General features: G+C 37.4%; 1 protein-coding gene across 1 annotated transcript in view; it reads left to right on the top strand.

The window, feature by feature from the left end:
* The window catches only part of galnt1 (UDP-N-acetyl-alpha-D-galactosamine:polypeptide N-acetylgalactosaminyltransferase 1), a 149,847-nt gene that overhangs the window by 117,628 nt on the left and 15,623 nt on the right, over positions 1–16,596 (top strand). Inside the window, exons 6-8 of the mRNA XM_036558183.1 lie at positions 1,703–1,910; positions 8,934–9,104; positions 15,075–15,192. Coding sequence (XP_036414076.1) covers positions 1,703–1,910; positions 8,934–9,104; positions 15,075–15,192 — 497 coding nt within the window. The remainder of the gene's footprint in view (positions 1–1,702; positions 1,911–8,933; positions 9,105–15,074; positions 15,193–16,596) is intronic.

Genomic DNA, 16,596 nt, shown 5'->3' on the forward strand with positions numbered 1-16,596 from the left:
ATTGGCCAGTGAGAGGCTCTCTTAGTTGTGCTTTGCTGTATGTGAGAGAAATTGTGCTCTTGATATGAAGGAAAATTGTGGTACACAGAATGGATTTTGCACAGTATACCAACTTGTTGTACTTTTGGCTTTATGGCTATATGATTGCCTTTATGTATGTGTGGGTGTGTGTGTGTTTTTATACATTTCCATGACACAAAATGTCCTGATGTTTTAGGAATGTTTTGTGTGTTTGTTTGTTTGTTTTTTTAAGACAGCATGACTAAGATAAAAAACATCATTCATAATTTCTGTGATGCAGTATACCCCAAAAACCAAAAAGAGAATGCAACACATTGAATTTTGAAAGTAGAATAGATTATAAATTTAATAAGAAAAAAAGTGTTTAGGACTACAGAAACATGAAAAAGGAAACATCATATAAAACCTAAAGAAAAAATGGACAAAACTCTTGCGTAGAGAGAGAGAGAGAGAGAGGGAGAGAGAGAGAGAGAGTGGGGGTGTGGGATCTTCCTCAACTAACACAGACTTGATCAGAACAATTATAGCTTTATGCAAACTATATGTACATTAGATGCCCTACATATTCAATTGCTGATTCATCATTACAAATCAGAACTATTGAAATGCAGACTTGGACTGGTTCAGAAACAAAACTGAACCCATTGTCATTGGCGAGATTCAGTCAACAAAGATAGTGTCCATCGTCACATCTTAATGATGTCAGCAAGAGTTGCTCTCAGTCTGGCCCAAGGCCTTGGAAGGTTCCCAAATGATCACCTTTTACCCAGTCCTACAATTATGGAAATGCCCAGTTCTGGCTTTTGTACCATAGGCTGCTGCTATATCTGGTAGGATAGACTGGAGCTGGGTATATGCAAGTCCTTGTCTCATGTCACAGCACCTCTCTGGTAATTTAATGCAATGTGCAGAAGAAAATTTTGTAATGACGGTTGTGCTTCCCCAAACTGATGAATCTGATCATTGCGAGTGCATTGAAAGAGTCTTCGAATATGCCACATCTACCATCTTCATCAGTATAATGCTGATTTTGCATTTGAGATTTAAACATCAAGCCGGAACATGTTTTTGAGCCTGTGACGTTAATACTTAAAGACATGGTGTGGTCTGAAAAGCTTTTACCTCAGACTTTACAGGGTGACTTGCATCATCACACCATATTTTAGCATGTTTTGCTTTCTCCTGATTTAGTAATGCTGCATCTTTTATTTTTTACAAAAAATCTACTTTAGCTTGAACATATTAGAAAAAATGAAATATGCCATTACCTTTGCCCAGGCCACATTTTGTCTTTTGTTTATTTTTCCTAATATGTTAAATTCAGCAAATAAACAGTAATTGGGCATAAAAATACACAACACAGTTTTTTTTCTCTGTAGAGGATGTGTACTGATTTTCTTAGAAAGGCAACAAAACATATAGTTTGGCCTTAGGCACTGTATTTGTGTTAAATACTGTAAATATTATGTAAATATTGTGATGAATATCCTTATCATAAAAATAACGTGAATTGTGAAATTGTGATTTCACAATAATCCTAACTAATCCCTAGTTAGGATTAGGATTAGGTTTAGAAATGTCTTCCTACATATAAATACTTGCCTGTATAACACATTTAAGACATCTATAAAATTGTTTAGTGTGTATTTTTTGTTTTAGCTGTCTGTATGTTTGCTTGCAGACTTCCTGAAGCGGCAGTTGGAGCAGTATGTACGGAAGTTGGAGGTACCCGTGCGGATTGTGCGGATGGAGCAGCGCTCCGGTCTAATTCGTGCTCGCCTGAAGGGGGCGTCCCTCTCCACTGGTCAGGTCATCACATTCCTGGACGCTCACTGCGAGTGCACTGTGGGCTGGCTGGAACCGTTACTCGCTCGCATTAAACAAGACAAGTAAGCACTACAGCTTCTACAGTGTAGCACCGTTAAACTTTACAAGTAAACACTACTACTCCCACAATACGAGACTGTTAATCTCTACAGAAAAACTCTATAACATGCCCAGTGCACCATTGCTGAACTCTTATGGTAAACACTACAACTCCCACAATACAACACTGTAAAACACTACAGGTAAACACTAGAACTCCCACAATACAACACTGTAAAACTTTGCAAGTAGACACTATGACTCTGACTGTGCAACACTGTACAGGTAAACGCTACAGCTCTTACGATGCAACACTGTTAAACTCTACATGTACTACTTTACAGGTAAACACTACAGCCCCTAAAATGCAACACTGTAAACAAGTAAACACAACAACTTCCACAATGCAGCATTGTTAAACTGTATAAGTGTACACCACAACTTCCATAATACAACACAGTTAAACATTACAAGTAAATACAATAACTCCCACAAAGCAACATTTTTAAACTCTACAGGTAAACACTGCAAATAAAATAAACACTACAAATCTCATAATGCAGCAAACACCAACTTTAGCTGTGTATTATACAGGCTACTTTAAACAAGAAACATCTACTGTGGTGCATGCAGTGCAGCTGGCTCTTTAAACTAGCCAGGCTCAGCACACACAGTGGGCACACGAACACCAATTCCAGTAGTTTGTGCCACTTATCTCTAAAAGCATCTACAAAATACACCCTCACAACGATTCACTTGCAAGCGACTGGTGCAGTCTTTCACGTTACTGCTGTGATGTGTGGTTTCTTTTATAGAACAAGCTTGCATTAGCCTAAAGTGCTGTTCAAATATTCTGCTCAATGATACACATTGCATAGTAGGCTAACCAGAATTTATCAAAGTTAGCCTCATGCTAATAATCGCTGTGCTGAACATTTGCTGCCGCAGCAGAACTAATACCTGTACTATCCTCTTTCAGTATCTAGTCAGTGAATACATTTGATTTCATACAACCGGATTAAGAGCAGAATAGACAGATAAATATCTTTTAACTTTCATTTTAACCATAATTTGATGCCAAAAGCTAAAATTATAATAATAATAATCAGGGGTGGAAAGGTGTTTTGTTGTGTCCTAAAATGCTGCTTCTGCTGCATTTTCACTTCAAAATACACCTCAAAAATGACCTTTCCATTTATGGATTTGTATAATTAAACAATAAATGCTTTAAATGAGTGCACTTTCTGCACAGTCAAGCTCTGCATGTTGCCAACAACAGTATGTTTTGACTGATTGTTGCAAATATATCTAGATCTCAGATCTTGCAATCATTAATGCTTTGATTAAACACTGGGGATTCCCCCATACAAAGACAGGTTATTTGCAACTTAAAGCTCCAAAAACTTATCTAAAAAAAAGATGAGACCATTTCTGTAGATGTTCTGTTTATTATGAACAATCTGGTAAATTGAATAAAATCTGGCCCTTTAAAAGTTTAAAACTTCATTGGTTCTTAGACTAAGAGGTATTGACATTTTCTAAAAATCAAACTAACAGCACCTTAGAAAAACACCTCCTAAAAGTTATTGACACTTTAATTGAAACTACTGTTAACTAGCAACATAACCCACAGGAATCCAAACAAGCTTTTCATCAAGGCAGCGACTACAAAACAAATTGTAAAACATTTATCAAAACAACCACTACTGTATTTCATTATGTGCTCTAAAGTGTCAAAAGCGTCCAGTGTCCATTTACTTTTACATTAGATATTTTTATATGCAGATACCCATCTTGCAAATTAATGGCTAACATTAGCAGGCCAGACAGTGGCCTAACCTTCGCGAGACGAGCCGAAACGCTGTCCCATCTTGGAACGGGAGCATTCTGGCCCATTTCCCATTTCTAAACCCCTGATCATAATAATAACCTTCATTTATATAGCACTTTTCATACATTAAAATGCAGCTCAAAGTGCATTATGACGCCATTAAAAAACTGAAATTTGAGAAAATAAAAAAGAGGGCAAAATTTTCATTTTACATTCTAAAAAAAGAACTATTCTAAAAAATACTAAAACTAACAATAAAACTAAATGCCAAGGAGGAAATAAGTTTAGTTGAAAACTTTTTCATTGTTTTTCTTTATTTCTTTTTTTTTCTTGACTTGGTCTCGCCTAAAATGGTCTTTATTACAACACTAGCAGAAGTAGCGTCCAACTAAGTGATCCTTCAGGTGTTTTTAACCCTGTGATTCTTCTTTAGAGTTTTGTTGAAGCTTCAGGCTCAGATGTTCCTGAAAGCTTAATGAAGAGAATCAGGTGCAAACCAACTGAATATTTTGTAAAAAACTTCTTTAGTTAAATGGATTTAAGTAAACATGTTAGTTGTTGGCCAGTTGATTTTGAAAATATTTATGAAACTTTATGAAATATTTATGAAACTTGCTGTTTCATACTTTTGGCCTGTAGTGTATGAGCTGTACGCCTGTCTGAAGATTGAAACCTGCTTTCCAGACCTTTCCAGATCAGTCTAAGAGATTAAAGTTGCTAATTCCACAGAAATGCCTGATAATTAACAAGGTCCCCTGAAGGTAAGAAAAAATAGCCCTGAAATTTTAAACACTGGGCCAAATAAACACCTCTGTAATGAATCCCTGCTGACTCTGAGGCCAGTGTTCTTAGGCCAAATATCCAGTGGTTGGGAACGGGTGAAACATGAAGTGCTTTTTGATTAAAAAAGCGAAAATCAATTCTGTTATAGTGGCAGTGGAGAACACTGAACACAGTGAGAACACTCCATCTCCAACACCTGAATCAGCAAACACAGCAAAACTAACCCACCAAAGCACTTCTATATTTCATGTGGTCTCAGCTGTGATTATACAGAGGGAGTAATTATTTCAATTAATTGCTTTAATTAGTGTTTGTGAATACTGGATGACTTCAGCACATGCTGTATAAAACTGTCATTTTATAAAGCTTGAAAAAAAATCCCAGTATAAAGTAGGCTTGAACTGAGTGATGACAGCACAACCAGTCAAGTTGATTTAATGACTTGAATGTCAGAAAATGTAAACATATTTGTCTTGTGATTAGGGCTGCAACTATTGATTATATAAATTTTTTGTTTATTCTTTAAAATATTATCTCAAATATTCAAATAGTCAAGAACAGGCGCTAATACATTACACGCAATCTCACAAACCAGTTATAAAGATCGAAAATGCTCCTAGAAAACAAAAATTATCTCTTAAAAAAGAAGAAAGTAGATGAGTTTATTTCTGACACTGATATGTGTTAGTGCACATGTGCGCACATGTGTGTGTGTTTTCTTTTCACTAAGCAGATGTGCTCTGCTCCAGGATCCATTTCTGTGTCTCTTTGTCTTATCTGTCTTTGCAGTAAGCAGGTCTCTGCTGTGTGCATGTGGGGCTGGCTCTGGCAAGCAAGTGATATGAGTGGTCTCACTGAGCAGAGTCATCAACTGCTGGATGCATGCATTACAATTTTTTTTATTATGATCTGTTATATTAATGCTCAAAAAGTATGCTCTCATCTGACTATTTTTGTAAAAAGCCAATGAAGATTTCTATATTGTTTTATTGTCTGTATTCTTTTACCACAGGGGCCATCAGTCTTATCTGCAAAGGGCCAACGTGGCTGCAGATTTTCATTCCAATCAAGCGGGAGCACACTTCATATAATTCATCAGCTGTTTGAGGTTTGAGACCAATTGATTAATCAAGTGGAGTCAGGTGTGCTTCTGCTTGAATGGAATAAAACCACAGCAACACTGGTGCTTTTTAGATAAGATTGGTGACCCATGTTCTGCTGCACCAGCAGTTAATTCACATAAACTCCATGTAAAATATTCCAGTCAGTCAGTGTATTTCTAAAAATAGTTTATAATTGAATTGTAGTGAAATTTAGGACTTAATGACGCATTTAATTGTTTCCAGAAGAATCCCAATCAAATCAAACCTTTAAGAGGGCAGAGATTTACACCCCTTTGTGCCTAGTGCTGACATTTAAGAGCTAAAAAAATCTGATATCCAATTATACTACACTGGAAAAATGAGAAGTCAGCTCAATTTAACATTATAAGGTAATTGACTACACTGCTTTTCTTGAGTCAACTCAACTTGAGAACACCAGAGTTCCCCCAGCTCATACTTCAAAAGTTCTTCTAACTCTTATTTCTTGTTTCTCAGTTAAGTAAGCAATATAGTGATTTTACTCAGTTTCTTCACTAGCTGGGTCACTATGACAGTCCCAGCAGGCGTTTTCTCCTCTTGGACGTCCAGATATGGACAGCTGTGGGATCGCTGTGGTTCAAGCCTACAATCTCTTGATGTGGGGGAATTCTTAGAAGACCATGGCACCACGTTACTACATTGTTTTTCAAAGTTAACACAACAAATGCAGGCGAGCATCAGGGGTTTAAATCTAATGCAGGCAACTACAGGAAGCTAGTAGAGTGAATGCAGCAGTGGAGTAGCATGAATGAACTTAGAAAGATTGAAGACTAGCCATCTCACTGATGAAATGTTAGTTTTAGTTAAAAATTGCATTACTGACTAACTCAGTTGATTGTTTAAAAGTACGTTTGGTAAGTTTAGTAAGTTACTGTTGTCAAACTACTCAAACACTCTACTACCCTAAAGGACGACAGACCCAGCTAACAACATCACCCCACACAGTGTGAGTGGGGGCTGTTTCAGGCTAAATTTGTTATGAGATTGGATCGATTTCATTTTCCCTCTGCTGATATCGGCCCAATACCAATACTCATTGATACCAATATGCCATCTGTAATGAGCAGGATTTCAACTCTCCCCAATTTTTCTCTATAGTTTAGACATGCCTGTTCCACCTACTAGCCAGGTGTCCCACCTCATCAAACAATGCCACCATGCTGGGAGAGTGAAGGGTACTATGTGCTTCCTCTGAGATGTGATTTTTTTTTTTTTTTCTTTTCGACTGGCTGCTAATGCAATTCTTGGAAGAAAACGCTAACTGCCAGTTCTGTTGCGCTCACTTTGGCTAGCATCCCGCTGGGCAGTAGAGGGAGAGAGAAAACCACCTTATCCAGCTAGAAAGAGCAGAGCCAATTTTGCTTACTTTGGAATTACCAAGGTGCAAACTCACAATCTTCTGACGAGAAGGCCACTGCTTAGAAGGTTGCACAGCTTGGGAGCCCAATCCATGGAACTTTTAAAAGACTTTATCGACAGACTGATATATTAGTCAAACCCTCCCTAGAAACATCACAGACCAGCCCTTTACAGCAAACTGCACTCCTGTTTCTAAACAAGGAGTTATTGACTGTTGTTCAGATAGTTCAGTATTGATTGTGTGCGTTAAGGCCCCAAACTCTCACCTAAGCGAGGTTTAGCATGTACACACACACACACACACACACACACACACACACACACACTCGAACACACAACCTTGGCTGCTCTGTCCCTACTTGGCTGGCGGACAAGAGAGAGATCAATAGCTCTTAACTGAGCCAGCATTTATTTTTATACTTAATACATGTTTGTTGTTGTAGTCTTAGTCTGTGTGTCCATGTGTTCATGCGGGGGAGTAACGTAGTACAAAGTAATGCATTACAGTAATGTAATTACATGTTCTAGTAACAAAATATTGTAACATGTTGCTGTTTAAATTTAAAAATAAAAATACAGTTACTGACTTAGTAAGAATTATCAGTAAGAGTTGTTATTTACATTATGCATATCACTGCTGTCCAAAAAAACATGTATCTCCAAAACAGTAACTTTCTTCATTTTTAACGTAAGTTAATGTAAAGATGTTTTATTCCAAGTGATTTTGGCATGTTTGAATGATCAAAAATCAAAAATTGACGAAGAATTGTCAAAGCATCTAATCAGGCTAATATGAAGCGGATGGATAAAGATCTCCATGCTGAAGAACATAGTCCCTCCCCTCACCTAAACAGACTAAACAGACCAAATTTTCATTTTCATTCAGGCACATTTCATTTTATTCATGAAGATTTTAGTTCAAGGCTGCTGTTTTTGGACTGTTTCTAGTGGCTAGTTTCACGGTTTTCAAACAGCATTAGTCATTTATAATTTTAATCAGCATAATTGGCTGTGTATTCAGGGTAAAGGCAGGAATAGTGGCAGGCCTTTAAATTATATTAACATGGACTGGTTGTTGCTTTCTAAATAAATTACTAAAATATCAGTTTTCAGTTTCTTTTTTCTTCTTTCTGGAGCAGATATGTGGGTTGTACAGAGTAACATAGAAGTAAATGTAATGAGTATTGAAATTAATAATTCATTTCCAGGAAGTAATCGGTACAGTAATCCCATTACAGTTTGGTAGAGGTAATTAGTAATTTGTAATTAATTATTTTTTTGAGTAACTATCTCATCACAGTCCAGTTTGTTAGAAACGCAGCTGCATATGTTTGTCTGGTCTTGTTCTCCTAAGGCTCTGTATGCAAAGTGTGTGTGTGTATGTGTGTGTATGTATGAGTGTGTGTGTGTGTTTGTACCTCCCAGGAAAAGTCACTCACACACACACTCACTGTCTGAATCCCCCCCCCCTCTCTCTCTCTCTCTCTCCCCCTCTCTCTCTCTCTCTCTCTCTCTCTCTCTCTCTCTCTCTCTCTGATTCTGTGTGTGTACGCCTCAGGCAGCCTGTGAGGGGATCATTAGCAGATGAGGCAGATGAAACTCCAGCATGCTGAATCCAGTGTGTCTGCAGGGTCTTAAGTGTGTGTGTGTGTGTGTGTGTGTGTGTGTGTGATCCATCATTGTTGGCAGTGTTAGAAATGTTGGGGAGGGGGGCTGCTTGGTGCTGATTGATGAAACAGGTTTACTGATTTGTGTCTGCATCTGTTTAAGAAAGACTTCTGTGTGTGTGTGTGTTTTATGTGTGTGTATGTTAACTCATATTCAAAGGAAGTCATAAGAGGAAAACAGGTTCTAGTAGAGAAGAAAACAATAATATGCCACATTGTGCACCGGTCGACATGTTTGTTTGTGTTTGTGTTTGTGTTTGACAGAAAAACAGTGGTGTGCCCCATTATTGATGTGATCAGCGATGACACATTTGAATACATGGCGGGTTCCGATATGACATACGGAGGCTTTAACTGGAAACTGAACTTCCGCTGGTATCCTGTGCCCCAGAGAGAGATGGACCGCAGGAAAGGAGACAGAACGCTGCCCGTCAGGTAACACACATATGCATACACAGTAGGGCTGTCACGATCACTCAATTAAAATTGATTACGTGAATGTACTAATTTATTTAAAATGTAAGGTTCTCAGTGAATCAGCTTAGTGATTAGTTTGCAGTTTACATGTTAGACATGGTATCTAAAGGTCATTACAAAGCTATGTTCAAAAGTCTTAACATTCTCTTGGAGGGGGAGCTATTCATACGAGTCACTTTTGCCTTGCAGTGCTCCAAACATATTTGTTTTCTTCATATTTGATTTCCCTTTCTGTAAATGTTGGATCACTCCTTCAGTTTTTCAAAGAAATGGTCAGGCTCAGTAAATTTAAGGTTCTTTAGAGAGTTCTTAGGTTAAGTGCACAGCTTTTAGCTACATGCTGATATTTATAACCTAGTAGGCTTCTGTTCATCACCAGGAAATGATGCTGAACATTGTTAGTTATTGTAGTCAGGTCCCTTAATATTTTTTCTAGAAATTACAATTTTAATGCCAATTTTCCCCTCAGCCCTGAGTTGTATTGATTTCTATCACTTGGTTTTGGTTTCATATTAAAGAAGCAGGAGTCAGCTTTAAAATAAAATGAACTTGTAAATGTCGTTTAACCAGGTTTTATGATAGAACATGTGATCAATAAGCTGTTCACTCTGGAAAGCATCAGGAATCCACAAGAGTGTTCTAGGCCTTGTTTAAACAGGTAGTTGAGTAGTCTACACAGCCAAAAGCCACATGAAATCAGACTTTTTCCAGTCACAGTTGTTGGTGGTTTCAAATTTGATTCAAGTTTCAGATTTCTGTATATGTGACTCACATAGCTATATTACTGCTACAGCCTATAGGTGGTTAGCAGTTTGGTGACTAGGTCAACCTACACTAATGTCATGTTCTGTTCATGCTGTAGTGAAATGCAGTTGTGATATTTAGCGTTCTATTAGCTAGTTATGGTCGTAAGGTTTGCTAAGTTTTGCCCCCCACCTGGTCAGGGTATGCACGAGTGCATGTATGAGTGCATTGTTACTATGGCAACCAGTGTGGATGTGCAAGCAAATATGACTACTGTCTGACCATATAAATCAGATTTGGTCACTTGAAACTTGAAAGCAGTCAGTCAAAAAAAATCAGATAAAACAAATCCGATTTGCTCTGCAGAGTGAACAAAGCCCTTAAATACAATATCAGGTATTAGCATCGGGCTGATATCAGCAAAAATTGTTGGATCGGATATGAAAAAGGAATTAATCTGGTCCAGTCCTGTGATCCAAATGTAGCATGAAATAGCACAAGTTCACTTTGTGTGATGTGATGTTAGCTGTGTGTTTCTTTCTATGGGGTAGAAGAGTGTTTGAGTAGTTTGAGCATGAGAGCCTGCTTTCAGATACTCATCTTAAGTGAAGTGCTTCAACTGAACATAGCTGAAGCTGGACATACACACATTCATGACTTTTTAAATCCTGACAGATTCCCAAAACAGAGAGCATCACATCAGTCTATTCCATAATGTTTTGTATTTTTGTAGTGAGGGCACACACAGTACACAATAAGGCAAAAAGAGGATATTGCACACATAATGAGTTTTGGCTCTGACAAAGCACTCAGAAACTCAGATCTCGCTCTTATGTGGTACTAACAAAACTAAACTAGACACAACCTAATTCAGCTTTTATGCAGACACAAGGAAAACTGGTAGCTGACTTAAACTTGTAAAGAGAGTTGGACACAACGAGCAGCATCTCAGCTCCACAGTCTGTGTGAATGCACGTTTCTCCTCCTTTTTTCTCTCTTCTAGCTCTCTCATTGGCTGTGGCTTGAATCACTCATTCAGTTACGTCGCTGACCATCTCACACTACAGAACTTGTGAAGGTTTTGAGACATAAAAATCATACTTTAATCAATCAAACAGTCAAAATGTTTGAAATTATTATATCCGAACATTGAGAGGCTAAAGATTGACTAATTTACCCCTCTCACATGACTAGATCATCAGAGCTCCTGTCCTGGGAAATTTGTGTAGATTGTGAAAATTTGCCAAAAGGGGCAAATTGGGGTTAGAACTGGCCTTAAATCATGTAGTGCAGGCCCAGCTAATTTTACAGCTTTATAGTTTTTTAAAGAAGAAATATCATATCAGTTTTGGCATCGGCCAACACTCAGGGGTCATTATCAGAAAAGGCAGTATCTAAAAGTGGAATTATGAGATTTCTATATCTGATAAAAATGTACAAAGCTGTTTACTTGTATTGCAAATTCTGCTCCCTATAAGAGCGTTTCTGATTTTCCAGTGACCGGAATAGTGATTAGTGGGCCATTTCAAGTTACAGTCACTTGATCAGGGCTGTTTATGAAATCTGAATGGTTGAGAACAGATTAGAACAGGTTAAACATATTCGCTGTTTCCAGTTTGTTTTAATATTGTATGTACTGTAAGGATGTTTACTGCTCAGATGTCTGTTTTTGTGTGAGTAAAGTACTACCTACTACTATTTTGTTATTGTCTCCTTGCAGTGCTTCCTGTTTGCTTTTTCAAGCACGCAGATCTATAAGTGCTACCATAGGTCATACTGCCTTAACTGCACTGGCCCTCATGCACCATGGTCAGGGATCAGATTTGTCTTACTATGACCTTAGGTTGTTTTGGTGCACTTAAGTTCAGATAAGGGTGTTTTCTCTTTTTTCTAGTTAGACATCAGTATTCCATGCATTCTTTTTCCCATTCAGATAAAATAAGTGCTAATAGAAGTATATTTCTTATTTTTTATTATCTTCTTCGCATAATAGTGAAGACATTAAAAAATAACAATAATATGTATGGAATAATGCAGTGATTAAAAAAAGTGTGAATCAAATTATATGATCTTTTATTTTATGTTCTCCGAATGAGCCTGTCTTTGCCTTTATGCATATTCACACACTCTTGGCATCCTCTCAAGCAGCGTCATGAGATTCCTGAGATGCTGTTTAACAGGACTGAAGGAGAAGGAAACATTGTTGGTGTATGAAATAAATTCATACAAAATCTCGCTAAAGCGATAATTTATTTTTAGACATTTAGACATTTATTTCATTTCACTTCATTTATTTAATTTCCAGGTAAAATGGCCAGTAGGTAGAAGTTATCCATTTTTCAGGAGATATTTCTGAGAAGATTAGATATACCAACCCAATTCCAAAATGTTGGGGCTGTATGTGAAATGCAAAATACAAAGCACTGATTTAAGAATCCACTTTGACCTGTATTTGAACGAAAACAATGTAAAGATAAATGTTTTACCTATTAGACTCCATTGTTTTTATAAATTTATGCTCATTCTGAAATTGATGCCTGCAACACGTTTCAAAAATGTTGGGACAGGAGCAATTTAAGACTAGGAACACTGAAATGTTCAAGAAATATCCTAAATAGCTTAAGCAGTCATTCTTGGGTGCGAAAGGAGCTTTCAGGAAAGGATGTCCTTTATTAATGAGTAGATGGAATGAGGCTCACACTGACGCTCAAAAAAAATCCAACAGTTAAAAAAAATGTTCCTCAGACAGGGATTGCAAGGATTTTAGGTATTTCATCCTCTACGAGGCAAAACATAATCAAAAGATTCATTAAATCCAGAGAAGTCGCTCTGTGCATAAAGGACAAAGCCAAAAACCATCCACATTGTTACAAGTGATACTGCTGCTGCTGCTGCACAGTCTATTTAATTATAACCATTGCTTCGCCTATTTTTACCCGTTTCTGGATTTTAGTATTTTATACTAATGCTGTTTGCTGTCCAGTGTTGCCAGAGGAGGATGGGTTTCCCTTTTGAGTCTTAGTTCCTCCCAAGGTTTCTTCTTCTTGCTCCCAGGGAGTTTTTCCTTGCCACTGTTGCCTTTGCCTGGCTCATGGGGACTTGGACCCGGATTTTTCTGTAAAGCTGCTTTGTGACAATGCCTGTTGTAAAATGCGCTATATAAATAAACTTTGACTTGGCTTGGATTGTTACCAGCATAAAGTTCCAAAGCCAGGGTCTTTCATGGTATGTGGGGTATTAGTGGGTAATTTGCACCATTATCACATTCTGGAGCAACATATGCTGGGAATATATGCATATAGTGGGAAATCTGAAAAAATACATTTTCTTTGGGGACTCTTTTGCCTTACAACACCCTATATGCACCTCTCCACCATGAATGGTTTAGAAAGAAATAATTTTAGACCACAATCCTATCGCAAACCTATTGTAAGACAGTGTCTCAGGCATCAGGCCGCATATTTATAACTATTTCATGTAAGATCTTTCTGTGAGAGAGCTTTAAACACTTCAGACGTCTGGTTCACATCACCACTAATGTGAACAATTGGGTAAGTGTCTCTAGAATGTAACATTTCACATCAAACCAAATCTTGCCTATTTAATTATACAGTAAACTTCCCTGGAATTCCCCTTTTAATGAAGGAAGCTTGTTCTTGCATGAGTTAATTGGCTGGAATAGGTTACTCTGGACACATAAAAAATTGGATGTGGCACTACTAAGAATAGAACAGTCAAAGAGCTGCTAGCACTTGCTTCATAGATGTAGCTTTGCAGGCTGGAGTGATTGTGTTTTTGCTTGTGAGATGGTGTTTTTGACGACAAATTCTCAAGTCATTCTGCATGATGTCGCTGCAGATCAGTGTTTTTGTGTTTTTTCTCTCCCTCTCACACACACAAACACAGCCTGTAGCCACGCAGACGCCGCTGTTTTTGACGGAAGGCCTTTGCTCTTGCTATCGCAGCGTGTTTTTCTGAATAACAAAGCAGCTTCACTTCTACAACAGCAACTTTCAGATGTAAAAACAAGCGCACAGCGACGATAACAACAACAGGTCCTCACTTGTGGAAAACAAGTGCAATGTGGAGCGAAGGATGGACAGAGGGCAAACAGGAAAGAGCTGAGTAGCCAGAGAAAGAGAGAGCGAGAGAGAAGGATGTTGTTCTAAAATAGACGAGAGTATAAGTGCCATTTCCACTGAAGAGCTAGTTCGCCTGAGTGACGAACAGAGAGTTTGTTCCAGAGAGAGAGAGAAAGAGAAAGACCTGGAGAAAGATAAAAGAGAGGAGAGCTGCTTGCTTGCGTAAGAATTGATCTGTACCCTAAAGGGGCTGTTGTTGCATGCTGAGTCCCTCTGTTAGAATTGGGTCCTGTCGGGATCTGACAAATATTTTAAGCTTTAACATGCACACACAAACATTTGGTGGGGTTGGGTTATTATTGCAGACATTTTTGTCTTGGGTTAGTGTCAGATTGCATAGATTCCTCATAGCCCATCTCTCTACAGTCAGGTTTAGGGTTGCAAATATATTATTTAATGCATGTGATAATTAAAATATTTAAAAAAGGTAAAGCCATTCAAATAATCAGCACACCTGACACATTCACGCCGTGGCAGCAACTTGTTCAATAAATGACAACAGTTTTTTGAGGATATTTGAATATTTACAATAACATTCAACAGAATATTGAATTTAAAAATGAAAATAGTCAATAGTTGCTACTCTAGTGAGGTTTGGACAGAATTTTCTTGATTTACAGTCAAGTTTGGACAAAATTTTGTTGGGTTCCAGTTAAGTTTGTACAGAATTTTGTCTGGTTACTGTCGAGTTTGGACTGGATGTTGTTGCGTTGCACTCGAACTTGGACAGCAATTTATTGGTTTACAGTCGAGTTTGGACAGAATTTTGTCAGGCTGCAATCTGGTCTGGTGTGGGGAGAATGTTCGGGAAGCATATCCTCAAGCTGTGTTCTGGTTTGGATGAAAATTCTAGGCCTGATTAAAACTCTAATGTATATATATATATATATATATATATATATATATATATATATATATATATATATATATTATGTGTGTGTATATTGTGTGTGTGTGTTGTGTGTGTGTGTGTGTGTGTGTGTGTGTGTGTGTGTGTTTGTTTGTCTGTTATCTTATGTATCTGTACTTATTCTCACTGCAGGACTCCTACAATGGCGGGTGGACTGTTCTCCATAGACAGAGATTACTTCCAGGAGATCGGTACATATGATGCAGGAATGGACATCTGGGGTGGAGAGAACCTGGAGATTTCCTTTAGGGTTAGTATTACACTACCGGCCTACACTACCCATCAGGCACTGCACAGCCTATGACATATCACAGCCTGCTCATCTCACCTATCCATCAACCTGTGTGGGTTGGTGGTGTGTGCTGGTGTTGGTTTTTGTACATTTTCACAACAAAAATATCCTTATGATGTAGAAAAAGCAAGAGTAAGCAAAACAGTATGGAGGAAAACAAACAAGCAAAATTCTCCTTTAGTTTAAGTGCTTTTTCCAAAAGCTACATGTTTTATGTTTTCAAACTGAAAGGGCAGAGATATTTCTTTTTTGGTTACAGAGCCTAAGATTAGGTTTAAGTTTAGGGTTAACTTAGAAAGTTAATATTTTCTAAAGTTTTATGTACCTATACATATCATTGCTGTTGGAACAAAACCTTGTATCTCCACTTTTGTCATTTTAATTTTTTGCAGAATTTGAAAATGCCAGCTGTCCTGTACCATGTGTTACAATTTTATGATGAATGGATTGAAATGGTCCAAAATTACATGTAAAAAATCTTGTTTGATTAACTTCCATTTAAAGTTGTGAAGTTTTTTCCCTTCACCTGTAAACTTACCTTTTAGGTTTTGTCATGCTTTGGGACATTATATATGACCTCACATCCTAACATTCTGTTGAACCAAATGTGCATATATGTAGGACTGTGTAGGATAAAATGAATGATTTGTTCCTTGAATTAGCTTTGCCTGTGTTGACAATACTTATAATAAAAAAGAGGAAATTAGAAAACTCTTCAGTTTCCCACACTTATAAGATGATTCTGATTGGGGATAAAACTTAGACTCTGCTTCAGGTAATGTTTCATTTTTATTTTACAAGTCTTTGATAAAGCTAACTTATTAATGTGATATTTATTTGGCACAAGGCCCTGCTAATTTGTTTCCTCTGCTAAACTAAATTATATGACTGCTTGCTTGAAAGAAAAACATATTTTGTATTTGTAACCTATAACTCTGTGATTGGTTGCAGTGTAATGAATATGTGTTGGACATCTAAATATTACTGAAAATATAGAGCACATAAAATTAGAGGGTGTCATAGGCTTCTATTCATGTAGTGAGATTTAAGGGGAATTTTACTATAGGCATTTTACACAATCTGTTATACGACAGGGTTTGACACCCACAGAAAATGAAAAGTGAGAATTTGTGCTTAGGTCAAGTGAAGATGCGCTATTTATATATCAGTAAAATTTGTTGTAGTTTGTTGCAGTGCAGCAGTGCAATACAAGAGTACATAAAATACTTCAAAATAAAAGATGCATAACATAAATGCATGTGTACCATATCTGTAACATTACATTTCTTAATATTTGTATTTCGGCACTGCTTTACTTATGGAATAGAGAAGAAACGAGTGTATTTTATTCATAAAAAACAA

The sequence above is a fragment of the Colossoma macropomum genome, unplaced genomic scaffold (genome assembly GCF_904425465.1).
Source record: "Colossoma macropomum unplaced genomic scaffold, Colossoma_macropomum, whole genome shotgun sequence".
Classification (NCBI taxonomy): domain Eukaryota; kingdom Metazoa; phylum Chordata; class Actinopteri; order Characiformes; family Serrasalmidae; genus Colossoma; species Colossoma macropomum.